General features: G+C 37.2%; 1 protein-coding gene across 1 annotated transcript in view; it reads left to right on the top strand.

Moving 5' to 3' along the window:
* Window positions 1–16,869, top strand: part of LOC150091576 (poly(A) RNA polymerase gld-2 homolog A-like) — a 359,740-nt gene that overhangs the window by 90,989 nt on the left and 251,882 nt on the right. The window contains exon 5 of the mRNA XM_090384638.1: window positions 8,304–8,395. Within this exon, the coding sequence (XP_090240764.1) occupies window positions 8,304–8,395 (92 nt within the window). The remainder of the gene's footprint in view (window positions 1–8,303; window positions 8,396–16,869) is intronic.

Below are 16,869 nucleotides of genomic sequence, written 5' to 3'. Positions count from 1 at the left end.
GAAATACCGATGACAGACTGCATAAGATTATTGGGTCTGAATTTAGACACCAAATTAAATTTTCGTAAACATGTGACCTATCTACGAACTACGTGCCTCCAGAAACTAAACATCCTTCGTGCAGTATCCTCAACATCTTGGGGTGCTGACAGACAGTCACTGCTCAATTTATATCGTGCTCTAATCCGGTCACGATTAGACTATGGAGCCATAGTATATGCATCAGCTAAAAACAGCATCTTACGGTCTGTGAACACCATTCAACACAGTGCCCTTCGATCAGCACTAGGCGCCTACAGAACCTCGCCAGTTCAAAGCTTGTATATAGAAGCACACGACCCTCCGCTTTATCTTAGAAGACAACGCCTACTCTGCCAATACGCTGCTAAAATAAGAAGCTTTCCAACTCACCCCTGTTGGGTATATCTCAACCAACCTTTATGGTCAACACTTTATGAATCCAAACCTAATGAACCCAGACCTGCTGGAATTCGTCTTCAAGAAGTAATAAAAAAGTGGAAACTCGATCTCAATAAAATTGCGGAAAATGAAAATATGCCTTTACCCCCATGGAATAGACATCATATAAACATTGATCTTTATTTTGCTCAGTGGTCAAAAAATACCATTCCACCATGTAATATCCGACAGTTGCATGCCAACTATACTTCGCAACACACTGGGAAACTCATAATCTATACGGATGGATCTAAGAGCCAATCACATGTAGGTGCAGCAGCCGTGCTCCCATCGCATGTAATTTCAGAATCCCTTCCAGTTGAGTGCAGCATTCTATCTGCAGAACTATATGCTATACAGCTTGCATTAAGTGAAATATGTCAACAGTCGTCCCTCTCTGTCCTAATATACTCGGATTCACTCAGTGCTATTTCAGCCATACAGGGTAAACGACATTCTCGTCATCCTTTCCTACAAGAAATTGACTTTCTAATCAACATCTGTCAAAAGAAACAATCTGATATAACCCTTTGCTGGATCCCAGGACACTGCGGAATAGAAGGCAATGAAAAAGCAGACATTGCAGCTAAGTCAGCATCAGAACTGCCAAACAGAACAATGCTAGTTCCACACACTGATTTTAGTCCAATAATTATTAGAGAAAGTGAAAATGAATGGTCCCAAATATGGAAAAATGAAATCAACAATAAACTACATGAAATAAAACCTAATCCAGAAATATGGAACTCAAGCATTAGAGAGAGCCGCAGAGAAGAAGTAATACTTGCCAGACTGAGAATTGGCCATACTCATTTTACTCATTTTCATCTATTGGCAAACAAAAATCCCCCACTCTGTTTTCAATGCCAAGTTCAACTTACAGTAAAACACATTCTTTTGGTATGCCCTCGATTCAGAAATTCCAGATTCCTTTGTTTTCAGAGTTTATGCAATAACCAGAATCAAGTTACTCTTCAACAGATCTTAGACAATTCTGCGAATATAGATGAATTATTTAAATTTATTCGGCAAATCAGATTTGATAAACAAATCTGAAAAAAATGTTTGATTTACATTAAAAACTTGGAAAGACACATCTTGGCCATTGATGCCCTTGTGTCTTTAAACCCTTAAACAACAACAACAACTGTTTCAAAACTTCTGATGTAAACGTTTGCTCAGATCGTGTCAGTGAAATTATTCTTGCAGAAATGGAATCCTTTATTCCACACTCCACTTTAAAATCTCGTCCTTTATCTAAACCTTGGTTTTCCAATAAATGTGCTAAGCGTGTTCAAGAGAAGAATGTTTGGCATTACAAGTTTGAATTGTTTGGCTTGTTTCTAATTCTTCAGTTTCATTTTCTGCCTACACCAAAGCTCTTAACAATTGTAAAGCAGTTATTAATCAGTCCAAACTAGATTTCAATCAGGCTAAGATTTGAAAACTTGCTTTTTGCCCTAATGGTAGCCGAGCATTCTGGTCTCTTGCCAAAGCTATTGGCCGCAACTTTTGCCCATCTCTGCTCCCACCTCTCTCCAAACCAGATGGTTCTGTTGTCACTTCAGCCAAGGATAAAGCTGACCTGCTAGCATCCCATTTTTCTTCCAGCTCATGTATTAATGATCTTGGTAAAACACCTCCCACCATTCGCAACACACTCCATTCAGTGCCTCCTGTGGTCTTCCATCTAAAGGATATCAGAAGGATTTTGATGAATCTTGATGCTAAGAAAGCTCCAGGTCCCGATGGTATTTCTCCACTTGTTCTCAAAACCTGTGCTTCTGAACTTACTCCTATTCTTTGCTGCCTTTTTTCACTTTCTTTTTCCAAAGGTGTTTTTCCTTCTGCTTGGAAATTTGCTCATATCCAGCCAGTTCCTAAAAAGGGTGACAAATCCCTTCCCTCCTATTATCGTCCCATTGCAATTTCTTCTATGCTTTCTAAAGTAATGGAGAAATCAATTAACCACCAACTCTTAAACTACATAGAAACCTTCCATCTGATCAACGGTCGGACACTGATGGAAACCAGTATGGATTCCGTCAGTGTCGATCCACTGGTGATGTTCTGGCTTATGTTATCCATTTATGGACTAATTCAATGGAAAGGTTCGATGAAACACAAGTAGTTGCTCTTGACATCTCAAAGGCTTTCGATCATGTTTGGCATAAAGATCTTCTAAACAAGCTTCCATCTTATGGTTTGCCAACTGTTTTTAGCATTAGCATTAGCATTAGTAGAGGCATATGATGCGAAAGCAAGCTTATTCAGCATCAGCCAAAAAAAAAAAAAAAAAAAAAACACACACCACTCCCATTTCACCCCTCCGTTCGTTCGAAATACCTGTCCAGATGAGCTTTAAATTTGTTTAGGCTATCAACTTCAACAACAACTGATGGAAGTCGGTTCCACCAACCAACCACCCGCTGGCCAAAGGCAAATTTCCGCACATCTATCCGACATCCGTCCTTCCTCAATTTGAATTTATGCCCTCTGAGCTGATTATTCTGAGCAAGATGAAGAATCCCATTGGCATTGAGCATGCTCAAACCATTCAAAGCCTTATACACCTCTATCAGATCACCTCTCCGGTCCCTAGTCTCCAGACTCTGTAATTTGCAAAACTTAAGCCTTTCTTCGTAAGAGCAACCCTTTGTTCCATTCACTAATCTTGTTGCCCTTCTCTGTACCCGTTCCAGCAGCTCCACATCCTTCCTGAAATGAGGCTTCCAGACCTGTATACAGTACTCAAGATGTGGCCTAACCATTGCCTTATACAAGGAAATAATCACCTCCTTATCCCTGCTAGAAAAATTCCTCTTTATCATTGACAAGACACCATGAGCTACTCTTGCAGCTCGTCTGCACTGCTCAGAGAACTTCATATCTGCCTGCACAATTACCCCCAGGTCCTTTTCATTCTGCACCACTGTCAGTGTAGTACCGCAGAGTTGATACGTTGCTCTGGGGTTACTGTTTCCCATATGTAGTACTTTACATTTGTCAATGTTAAACTTCATTTGCCACCTCTCAGCCCATCTGTTCAACCTTTCCAGATCCTGTTGCAGCAGCATAGTGTCAGTAGTGTCCTTAACAACCCTGCCAACTTTTGTATCATCTGCAAACTTGGACATTAAACTTGATATCCCATCATCAATATCATTCATAAACACCGAAAACAACAACGGAACCAACACTGAACCCTGAGGAACTCCACTAATAACATTAGTCCACGTTGAGCAGTGTCCATTGATTACCACTCTCTGTCTTCTGCCACTCAACCATCCCCTTATCCATAGCAGCAATTTGACTCCAATGCCACACTGCTCCAATTTGTGCAGCAGTCTTCCATGTGCAACAGTATCAAAAGCCTTTCTAAGATCCAAATATATAATATCAAAGTTATTCCCTGCATCCAGTTCTTTTGTGACTACATCATAGTATCCAATCAAATTGGTCAGGCAAGACCTGCCCTTAACAAAACCATGCTGCGTCTGAGCTATAAGTGAATTCTTGTCTAGATGATCCTGCAGTGCTTCTTTAACCAGTGCCTCCATTAATTTACCTGGAACAGAAGTTAAACTAACAGGTCTATAATTACTTGTGTCAGCCTTTGATCCTCCTTTGTGAATTGGGGTTACATTTGCACATCTCCAGTCTATGGGTACCTCCCCTGAGTCCAAAGAAGCTCTCATAATTATGGCTAGGGGCTTGCTTACTTCCTTTGCTGCCTCCTTTAATATAACTGGATACATCCCATCCACCCCAGGTGCCTTTTTTATGTTTATCCTCAACAATCTCTCCTCCACTTTCCTCTCAGTTATTACAAAATCATCCAGCTCACTGCCAATGTTTACTTTACCTACATCATTCTCCTTCCTGAATAACTCCTCATGCGTGAATGTAGATGCAAAATACTCGTTTAAATTGTTAGCCACCTGAGCAGGATCCTCAACTGTTGAACCATCAATATCCAGTGGACCAATCTGATTCATCCCTTTCCTTCTTGAGTTTAAATATGTAAAGAACTCTTTTCTGTTTTTCTTTGCATCCTTTGCCAAGGATTTTTCGTGGTCTGCCTTTGCCTGCCTAATCTCCTTTGTGACTTGGTTGCAGACCAACTTATATCTATCATAGGCTTCCATGTCACCCATTAATTTGTATGTATCCCATGCATTTTTCTTCTCTTTAGTTCATCTGACAACCATTTAGGCCTAAACCTTGAACAATATTTCTTAGTTGGTATGTAGAGCCTGGTAGCCTCCAAGATTAGTTCCTTGAATGCCTCCCATTTTGAGTTTGATGTTGGTAACATCATCAGTTGGTCCCACTGTATAGAATTTAAATACTGTCTCAGACCATCATAGTCGCCTTTACGAAAACAAAAACCCTTCCCTTTACCTCTGATGGTAGTTACCTCCTTGAGTAAATCCCACTTCAACACACTGTGATCACTGCCACCTAGTGGTTCATTTACCTGCAGTAATTGGTTATCCAGTTTTCTCTCTGATCGCTCTCTGAGGGTGATGGTAGATGTCTCTCTGTCTTCTAACTTCTCCACTAATGCCAGTGTCTCCCAAGGTTCAGTTCTATCCCCCACTCTTTTCCTCTTGTATATTAATGACTTTCTTCCATTGACTGGGAATCCTATCCATAGTTTCGCCAATGATAGCAAATTCAATCCACTTTCCATTTTGAGGAATCTTGCCCTGTTCAATCAGCTTCAACTTCTTGAAAATCTGCTACCAATTCCTTAAATGCCTATCTTCAGTTAATTCTCCAGTGGGGCAAAGACAACTTAGTTGATTTCAACTCTTCTAAAACTCAGTGTTGTCTTATATATAGCAAAAAGGATTCTTCTGCTCCTATGCTTATCTTTAGTGACACTCCGATTTCTAGGCAAAATGATATATCTCTTTTGGGAATTACCCTTACTTCTAGTCTCTCTTGGCACAAGCACATTACAAATATTGCTTCCTCTGCATCTAAAATACTTGGTTTTCTCTTTCGCTCTCGTCGTTACTTTTCTTCCAAACAGCTGCTCCCTCTGTATCAATCACAAATCTGCCCTGCCATGGAATATTGTTCCCACATCTGGGGTGGTGTCCCCAAAACCTCTCTCAGGCTTCTTAATTCCATTCAGAAGAGGGCAGTTAAGTTAATTAATGATTCATCTCTGACAGAGTCTCTCCACTCGCTGTCTCATAGACGTACTGTTTCTGCTGCATGCCTCTTCTACAGATACTTCCGTGGGCACTGTTCTTCTGAATTGTCTTTTATAATTCTCACTCTCTCTTTCAAAACAGTCCGAACATGTGCCGCCACCAGCCAACATCCATTGACTGTCCAACTTCAAACTCACAGAACCAACGTTTCATCTTCCTCGTTTATTCATTCAACTTCCGTTTTCTGGAACAACCTTCCTTCATACGTATTTCCTGAAAATTACAGTCTACAGAAGTTGAAGTCCAATGTCAACAAATATCTTCTTTCGTCTTCTCAACCTCCAACCCAAGCACGGTACTAAGTACTACAGGTTCTAATACCTCTGGCACCTCCATAGCCAGGTGGGAAGTAGCAGCAGTGCATAGCACACGCTTCTTGATTAGACTGGGGTTCGAGCCCATCACCACCAAATACAGAGGATGCGGAATGGTCAGAGAATGACCACCGCATATCCCGGAGCAATGTGGCCTTAGTTGCTAATGCTCCTAAAAACCAAATAACAAATAACAATTCTAATACCTCTTGTGTTTGGGGTTTACATATAAAAAAAAAAATAAAAAAATAAAAAAATTCCACAAGTCTTTCACCTCTCTTTCATTTCTTTCACCATTTCCAAAATTTCCTATAGTTTCCCCTTTCTGCGCTGCTTTGTCTCTTTCCAACCTTATCATTGAAGTCCCCCATAATGAAAGTGTAGTGAGTTTTCTGTTCATCTAGAAGACTCTCAATTTCTTTGTACATTTCTTCAACCTCTTTATCATCATGGCTCGATGTTGGTGCATAAATCATTATAACCTTTATCTTATACCACTTAGAAATCCTGAGTAGTAGTCTTGATACCCTTGGTGATGTACTTTTGAATTCCAAAATGTTGTTTTTATTATTATTATTATTGCCAGCCATATAGCGCAAGGAAGCATGAGGCTTATGCTGCACCAGCCAAAAAAAAATTCCGAGTTACCCTGAGAGAGAGAGAGAGAGAGAGAGAGAGAGAGAGAGAGAGAGAGAGAGAGAGAAGTAGAAGAAAATCACTAAGAAAGAGAAGAATGATGATATCCAGCTCAGGACCCTGGGTATGCCAAGCCCATACTCACCAAATGTGAGCCCCTGTCTTTATGGACCAGAAAGTGAACTCCACCTTCACTCCTTTCACTGTTTCCATTTGTGTACAGCAGATTTCCACTTGATTAACTTATAACTGATTCATTTCTTCTTCTTGTTTCAGCCAAACCGATGATATTCCCATTCACACACCTGGTTTTGGCGCATTATAGCCTTAGTTGCTGATGCGCCAATAAAACCCAATAACCAACCAACCAACCAACCAGCCAACCAACCATCCATCCATCCAATTCACATTTTCTAGTTCCTTTACCAGCTGTAATATCCTGTCTTCGCCGATGAGCAACTTACGTTGTAACAGGCCAAGTTCAGTTTCCGTGCATGGTAGCCTGGTCGTACCCAGATATTCTTAGCATCCTCTGCTTCCACTCTGATTCTCTCACTGCCGTAAGAGGGGGAGTAAAAGCCGTTGGGGACTGAGGGCCATTTGTTTTGTCTTACTGTCATGTGCTGGAGGGTTTGGTCTTTTCCTCTTCACGCTGACCAGGCGTCTTGAAGAGAACCACTCTACACGTTCGTTGCCACCTAAGTGATGTAACAGGGCTTACCATCAGGAAGGTGTGCATGAGTAGATTTTAGGGAGGAAGGCCAACCAGACTTCTCCTAAATCTTCTGAAATAGAAAGATATTGGATCCATCAGTGTTTTATAAGACACTCAGATGAATCTATCTGAGTGTCTGTCTGATAACACACAGAATGCCTGTTCCCTTCTAAGTAGCTGCATACTTCAAACCAAATCTTTATGGAGTGTGGGATATTTGTATTTTTCTCAAAGGAACATAAATGTACTTTCCCAACAAAAAAAAAAAAAAAAAATATTTCCAAAACATTTTGGTAATATTTTCATAATCAGGTATAAAAATCACTGATTTTGCACTAATGACAATTAGTGTTGTGCACTGTAATCAGTTAACCATGGAAGGAAAGAAAGTTTTCTTTCTTTCCGTTCAAAGAAAGAATGAATTATTGTTTTTTTTTTTTTTTTTTTTAAGTTTATTAATTAATGTTAATTGTACATAATTTTCTTTTCTGGAGTCAGTCAAATCGAATTCATGAGGCTTTCATTTCTAAACCCCTTTCTAGTGTTAATTTTTAATTAAAAATCCGTACAGTTTATTATTTTTACAAAATTTAATGAGACTAAATGAGGATACTGATATTTTTAGTACACGAAAACGGAATAAATCTATCTTGATAGTTTCATAAAATCATTGTGAAATGAACTTTTATCTAATGTCACTGACAAAAAAAAAAAAAAAATTGGAAATGTTCTGTTTATACTCATTCATAGGTCAAAGGAGTTTTACAATTGATTAATTTGACAAGAATATCATACCATATTTAGCATGATTACTTGGCTACTTCAGATTTTAAATTATCTTTCCAATCGTTAAATGTTAGATTGTAGTAATAGTATTTTAAAAAGTTCATTGTTAGTAAAATTACTTTTTAAGGCAACTAATTTTTATTTATTTTTATTTTTTTTCTGTAGACTGTGGTCTTTATGTTGTTGGCTCCTCAATGAGTGGTCTAGGTGCTAATAATAGTGATATGGATATGTGTCTAATGTTAACACATTCAGAAGTAAGTTTTTAATTAACTTTTTTATCTTTATTTTTAATTAACCTTATGATTAAAATTAATTCCTTACAAAATTAAATGAATTATTATTAAATCATTTTCCCTTGACTGCAAATCTGCCATTTTTAGATTTATATGGTGCTGTTTGGGAAAGAGAGACTATTAGATTCATTATAATAGAACTCCATTGAATTTTTAATTTTAATGGAGACATTACCTCAAGGATAACATTTCATAATGATACAGTGTTTGAAGTGAAGAGTAAAAAGAGGCGATGGCTTGTGAAGTTTCAAGTTGGGAAAAACTGTGGGATGGTTTTTAAATTTATTAAACTTGAAAATTTAATGGAAAACTCTCTACCCCTCCAGAAAAAAGTATAGTTACTCCTTGTAAGATTTCTAGGCTTGAAAATTATTTAACAAACAGTTGGAGAGAGTAAAGAAGAAAATAATTATATTATGTATATATAAATTTATGTAGAAAGGTCATGGTAAGAAAAAAAAATAATAAATAAATGGATGAAACAAAATGAAAACTAAACAAAAACAAAGAAAGCATTAGTAATTGCTTTCTTAAATGGTTTTCCTATCCTTCTATTTTAAAAGTATAGGCTGCCCACAGATGTTTTTTTTCATCCAATTATTTTTATTTTATTTTTTTACCATGACCTTTCTATATAAATTTATATATACATAATATAATTATTTTCTTCTTCTTTACTCTCTCATACTGTTTATTAAATAATTTTCAAGCCTAGAAATCCTACAAGGCGTAACCACACTTTTTTTGAAATGAGGAGAGACTTTTTCATTAAATTTTCAGGTTCAATGAATTTAAAAACCATCCCACAGTTTTTACCCCAACTTGAAAAACTCCACAAGCCATTGCCTTTAACTCTTCACTTCAAGTGCTGTATCATTATGTGGCACACTATGGCCATAGATGCCAATGAGCCTAAAAAATCCCCAGACAAACATTGTATCATTATGAAACTTTATCCTCATAGATGGTGGGAATTCATAAAGGAAGAAGTCATTATGACAGAATTGTGCCCAATTAACAAGCTAATTTTACTAAATTAGCTTAAGTGGGTACAATTTAGCCAGTTTTATTTTATTTTTTTTTAATGGAGATATCATTAGGGAAATGTATGTAAATTTTTCTGTGGAAAACGAGGAGTTGGGCTTTCAAATTTGAGAAAAGAAGTTTGGATTTGATCTCGAAGGGTGAAGATTCAGTTTTCAAGTAGTAAAGATAGTATAACGTATGCATAGGGAATGCTTACTTTACATTGCCTCATTATGAAACTTTATCCTCGTAGATGATGGGAATTCATAGAAGGAAGAAGTCATTATGACAGAATTGTGCTCAATTAACAAGCTAATTTTACCAAATTAGCATAAGTCGGTACAATTTAGCCAGTTTGCTATGGGAAACTGGCCCATTGAATATTTTTTATTATTATTATTTTATTTTTTTAATGGAGATATCATTAGGGAAATGTATGTAAATTTTTCTGTGGAAAACGAGGAGTTGAGCTTTCAAATTTGAGAAAAGAAGTTGGGATTTGATCTTGAAGGGTGAAGATTCAGTTTTCAAGTAGTAAAGATAGTATAACGTATGCATAGGGACAGTTTACTTTACATTTCCTCGGGTAAACTAATGGGTAAAACGAGATAACATTGGCAGCATAAAGTGGTTGTTGCCTGATCTGAGCTGAAGTATCTGGCTGTATTTAGCCTGATGAAAAATTGGAACTGAAAAGACAGTAGTCTCAGATAGCATGAAATATTCCTATAGCATAGTATGGTTTGGATGGTGGGATATGTAACAGTCATCATAATTCTGACTACATTGTCAAGTGAATCAGTTTTCCTGAAGTTACAAAAGCTTCTATAAACAGGGTAAGCAAGAAACTGTAAAATTTTCAACTGTAAAATGCAATTGTTTTTTAAAGTAAATAAGTTTAATGTAAGCTTAATATTTTTAAAGTGCTTGAGTGGATTTTGGGGTAGCTTGTTCTTTTATTTGTCCAGGTAGATCTTTCTGATTCTATACATGATAAAATATAAGATGGTATAGTTTGACTGCCTTGAAAAGAATATATAAATACACACATTTATTTGTCTTCAGATGATAATAACAAGAATGACACTAACAAAAACAAGAAGTATACTTACTTTTTATTCTGATTGCAGTTCATTTTTCGATTCTTCTCATTTGATACTGGTATCAGAGTTGGTTGAATTGCATTTTAGGACAATAATGATATCATGAATGACTTCAAGAAATCCATCAGTGTTCCAGTATGTGTCCTTAATTTTCATCAAATTATTGCAACATTTCTCCCTCACCCCATACACCAAAGCATATTGTGAAAACTGCATTTCTCACAATTTTTGTACATCTTTAAGACAATTACTTGCATTATTTTCAGCTGCCTATCCTTATCCTTTAATATAACTCTGCACTAATTCAGTAAGAGTTAAGTTGACATGATGTAGTGTAATCTATAAAACTTCATTCCCATAGACTGAAATTATCTTGTTTAGTTTGTATTTGTGTTTTAAATGGCTGCAACCACACAATATTCAAAAGCTCTGATTCATATGCCACATTATTTTTTGATAATCATTGTATTGATATCTTTTTCAAAACTGCACTTGTTAGTTTTATATTGGCTTGCACAGCTTGCATTGTCCATTAAGATGTCAGCAAAATGTGTTGCTTTACTCATCTGCTGAAATTTTTGAAGTTCATGTCATATAATAGTCCCCAGTCTTTGTATTTAATTTAAACATTAAAAGCACATTGTTCATGCTGCCATCACTTCTACCATTGTTGGTAAAACATTACTGTTATAAGTAGAGGGCCTTTTCCAGTAGGCATTTCAATTCAGTGCTCATCAGATGACTGCAAGCATATGTTTTTTACATATGACAAATGAATGTAAGATTCATCAAAACACACAACAGAATGATCCTGTATTTCTTAATCCTTTAAAGATATGTAGCTTCTTGCTTGGTATTTTCTGCCTTTCAATCAAAATTATATTGGAACTTTTTTTCTTGTTTGCTTGTTTGAATTTTTGTAAATATTCCTTCCCAAAATCCAAGTTTAACTCCTTTTTAAATTGAAGAGAAGCTCCCTGATGGTTGGCATGTTTTTTTTTTTGTGACATAAAAATCATGAATCTTTCTGTGATTGGCACATCTGTTAGACTCATCCACCACTTTCTTCTCTCCATCTCCTCCCCCACTTCCCACCACTACATGCCAATAGTTAGGCCCCATCTTGAGTACTCCATTCAGGTCTGGAAGCTGTTTTTTTTTTCAGGAAGGATGTGGATCTATTGAAACAAGTGCAAAGAAGAGCAGTGAGACTAATGAGATGGGAAAAAAAATTGTACTGTTACCAGGAAAGCTTAATTTTGCTAGCCACAGTACCTAGAGACCAGGCAATGCAAGATCTAATTGAGGTGTTTAAGGCTTTGAATGGATTGAATAAGCTTAGTGCTGATGGAATACTTCTGCTTGCTCAGAGTTGTTAGTAGTGGAAAATGATGCTAGAAAGCTAAGCTAGCTTATAAAGCATCAACAAAAAAAAAAAAAAAAACTTTCCCACTTCACCTGTCTATCCCCTGCAATAATTTGTCTAGTTCTTCCTTGAATTTATTCACCCCACCCACTTCCGCAACAACAGATGGAGATTTGTTCCAACAATCAACCCTCCTTCCTCAGTATGAATTTATACCCCTTATGTGTAATATGAGCAAGAAGAAGGATTCCATCAGCTTGGAGCTTGTTCAATCCATTCAAAGGCTTAAATGTCTCAATAAGATCATCTTGCAGCTGCCTAGTCTCCAGACACTGCAGTTTGCAGAAGTGAAGCCTTTCTTGGTAAGATCACCCTTTTGTTCTCTTCATCAATCTCATTTCCCTTCTTTTCACCTTTTCCAGTAGATCTATACCCTTCCTAAAATGAGGCCTCTGGACCTGTATGCAGTGCTGAAGATGTGGCTTAACCCTTGCCTCGTGCAAATGGCATAATCACCCCATAGGCTGTCCTGTCTGCACTGCTCATAGAACTTTACATGTGACTACACAATTATCCCGTTCATTTTTGACTACTTTGAGCATAGTACCACTCAGTTGCTATGCTAATCTGGGATTACTGCTACTCATATGCAGTACCTTGCATTTGTCAATGTTAAATTTTAACTGCCATTTCTCAGGCCATCTGCCTAATTTTTCTATATCTTGTTGCAATAGCTTACCTTGATTGCTATCATTAACTACCCTGCCAACCTTTGTATCATCTGCAAACTTAGACGTTAAGCCCAGTACACTTTCATCAATAATACAATGATGGGCCCAGCACTGAACCCTGGAAGATTCTACTAATAACATTAGTCCACAAAGAGCAGTGTCCACTGATAACCACTCTGTCTTCTCCCACTCAACCATCCCTTTATCCAAAGCAGAAATTTTCCCTTAATGCCACACTGCTCCATTTTATATAGCAGTCTTTTATGTTCAACAGTATCAAAAACTTTTACCGGAAATCCAAGTATATGATATCAGAATTATTTTTTGCATGTACTTCCTGTATTACTCCATCATAGTATCCAGTGAGATTGGTCAGACAAGATCTCCCCTTAACAAATCCATGCTGTGTGACTGCTGTCTAGATTGGGGGTGGGGGGGATTGCATCATTGTCTAGATGATCATGTATTATTTCTTTAACCAGTCACTCCATTATTTTTCCTGGAACAGAAATTACACTAACACATCTGTAATTACTTATGTCACCTTTAGATCCCCCTTTGTGAACTGGGGGTACATTTGCACAACTTGATTCAGGGGAGTGCCATGGGGGATCTCCTCTGAATCAAGAGAAGCTCTCCTAATTATGGCTAAAGGTTTGCTTATCTCCTTTGCTGCCTCCTCTAACATAACTGTGTAGAAGCCATACACCCTGGGCACCTTTTTTATATAGCTTCTGATATGCTTCTGGCTTCCCCTTCCCAGAGAATGCCTTATGTGTGAATATAGATGCAAAATACCTATTCAGTGTGTCAGTAATCTGATCAGGATCATCAACAGTTATACTATTGAAATAAAGTGAATCAGTGTAGTCAACTGTTGGAACAATCTCCCAGACCCATGAATTCATGGTATAATTAGACAAACTGTAATTAGGTAGGATGGACAGATGATATAGGAAGTGTTTTTTTTTTTTTGTTTGCTAATGCTGTAAATAAGCTTGGTTTTTTTTGTATTATTTGCTATTGCTAATACTAAAATTTTTACTGTGTATCTTTCTTTCTCCCAGAGTTATTGCATGAGAAAACCTTTCCAGTCATGCACCAATGAATGCATTCAGTTTTTATATAATAGGCATGAATACATTGTTTTTACACAATAGGCATGAATGCATTGTTTTTACATAATGGGCATGAATATATTCAATTTTTAAAACTGAAAAATGGAAGAGACAAGAATTTCATTTTTATACTTGATACCAGGAACATTTTTTTTTTCTTTTGTAAATGCTAACAAAATTAATAATTTTTTTTGTTTTTTTAAATGAAGGTTTATTTAAAACTATGAAAAACACTGCATTCTTAAATATTTAATTTTTTATTATAAACTAAAAAATTACTACAATAAGTATTACAGTCCATTAAAAAAGGATGAAATACTGGTATAATCCATGCAGAATTAAAAACAAAGTTTGTTGCCTATCAGATTCTTCAACACCAGAGCTGTTACTTTATGGAGTGCTACCACTGCAGGATTAACATTTTATCTTTATCAAATTTGTCACAATTCTCATTTAAAATGTTATGAATCTTTTAGTTTCATTGTGATAGCATTTACAAATAGACAGTTAATCCATTAATTTAGTCTCTACGAGAAAGATAAAAATTTTACCATGAAGAAATTCTGTTTCTTTCACATAACATAACATATTGCTAATTTTCATTTCTGCCACCATTACAAATTAGCATGCATATGTCATACATTAAAATAAGTGCTATGGTATTTATTATGTATCATTGTACATACCTGTGAGAGAGAGCATAGCAATTTGATTTACATACACAAAAAATAATTTAATTTCACAGTTGTAACTAAACGTACATATTTATATTTGTACCTATATATAACTGAGGGGGGAAAATTTATGCATAACATTGGTGTTCTCTGACACCGACATTAACCATAGGTACATAAGTACTAATGTACCTATGGTAATTGAGGGGGGAGAAACTGCGCAGAAAAAAAATCTGGGAAAAATAAACTAAAGGTTACACCAATTTTAGGATGGCGGGATATATTCCCTCTACATGACCTTGTTTAAAAATTGGAAAAGTAATGAAGTACTAGGTGCCACATTTTTTTAAAGCTTTCTCTATTTTTTATGTGATTTGTATCCAAACAATTGCCATTTTCTGTCTTTACCCTCTGTTTACAAAAGTCACACTCTCACAGTCTAATGTACTAGCGAGTGTTCAATAAATTATTTACCTACATGTGAAAGAAATGAGATAAAGGCAAAAATCTGTTTTTATTTTTCAATGTAACTCTACTGAACTTCTGTACACTTGTTCCAATTTGTTGGAAATGAGGAAATATCAGACAAATAAAATTGTTTGTCCTGTTCATCAAAGAACAAAAACAGAAGACTTCAGTTCATTATCATCAGCAAAGAAATATTCGCATACGTTTTTCTTGAGATGTCAAAACAGGAAATAGTTACTGGGGGCTAGATTCGGCCTGTAAGCTGTATGGGTAAGTTCTGTAAAATCACAGTCTCTCAAAACAATAGCATGTGACCTGTACACTGGTGCATTGTCATGAAGAGGCAGAACACTTCTGGAAATTTTTTCCATTTTTTTCCTTTATGATGTCCCTTGAGGTTGTACAGTAGGGATGCATATTACTCCCCAGAGTGGCTGCTTGTGTTCCAAGTAGTGAATGTACAAAATTCCCTCAACATCCCAAAAAATGGTGGCCATAATCTTGCCAGCTGAAGGTTGTGTCCGAAATTTTTTGGGTGAGGAGAACTATTGTGCTTCCATTGCATTGATTCTTGCCTGGTCTCAGGACCCCAGTGATGAACCCATGCTTCAGGATCTCTTCCATAAAGCTCTGAATTCTCCTCACAACACTGTACTCTGAATTGCTTCTGCAAGGGGGTCAGAAATCTGGGGACCCACCTTATACTGACCTTGGTCATACCCAATTAGCATTAGCATTAGCATTAGTAGAGGCATTTGATGCAAGAAAGCAAGCTTATGCAGCATCAGCCAAAAAAAAAAAAAAAAAAAAAAACACACTTCCACTTCACCCCTCTGTTCGTTCAAAATACCTGTCCAGCTGAGCCTTAAACTTATTTAGGCTATCAACCTCCACCACAAGGGATGGAAGTCTGTTCCACCAACTAACCACCCGCTGGCTAAAGGCAAATTTCCGCATCTATCCTACATCTGTCTTTCCTCAATTTGAATTTATGCCCTCTCAGGTGATTTTTCTGAGCTAGAGGAAGAATCCCATCAGCATTGAGCATGCTTAAACCATTCACGGCTTTATACACCTCCAGATCACCTCGCTGGTGCCTAGTCTCCAGACACTGTAATTTGCAAAACTTAAGCCTTTCTTCGTAAGAGCACCCCTTTGTTCCATTCACTAATCTTGTTGCCCTTCTCTGTACTCGTTCCAGCAGCTCTACATCCTTCTTGAAATGAGGCCTCCAGACCTGTATACAGTACTCTAGGTGTGGCCTGACCATTGCCTTATACAATGGAATAATCACCTCCTTATCCCTGCTGGAAAAATTCCTGTATATCATTGACAATACTCCATGAGCTACTCTTGCAGCCCATCTGCACTGCTCAGAGAACTTCATATCTGCCTGCACAACCACCCCCAAGTCCCTTTCATTCTCTACCACTGTCAGTGTTGTACCACAGAGTTGATACGTTGCTCTGGGGTTGCTGTTTCCCATGTGTAGTACTTTACATTTGTCAATGTTAAACTTCATTTGCCACCTCTCAGCCCATCTGCTCAACCTTTCCAGATCCTGTTGCAGCAGCATAGTGTCATTAGTGTCCTTGACAACCCTGCCAACCTTTGTATCGTCTGCAAACTTGGACATTAAGCCCGATATACCATCATTAATATCATTTATAAATACAGAAAACAATAATGGACCCAACACTGAGCCCTGAGGGACTCCACTAATAACATCAGTCCACGATGAGCAATGTCCATTGATTACCACTCTCTGTCTTCTCCCCCTCAACCATCCCTTTATCCATAGCAGCAATTTGCCTCCAATGTCACACTGGTCCAATTTGTGTAGCAGTCTTCCATGTGCAACAGCATCAAAAGCCTTTCTAAGATCCAAGTATATAATATCAAAGTTATTCCCTGCATCCAGTTCTTTTGTGACTGCATCATAGTATCCA

Source organism: Mastigoproctus giganteus, chromosome 1, assembly GCF_048544385.1.
Source record: "Mastigoproctus giganteus isolate SK-2022 chromosome 1, ASM4854438v1, whole genome shotgun sequence".
In the NCBI taxonomy this organism is placed as follows: Eukaryota; Metazoa; Arthropoda; class Arachnida; order Uropygi; family Thelyphonidae; genus Mastigoproctus; species Mastigoproctus giganteus.
Note: the sequence above shows the minus strand (reverse complement) of the source record. Positions and strands in the feature narration are given on the sequence as shown.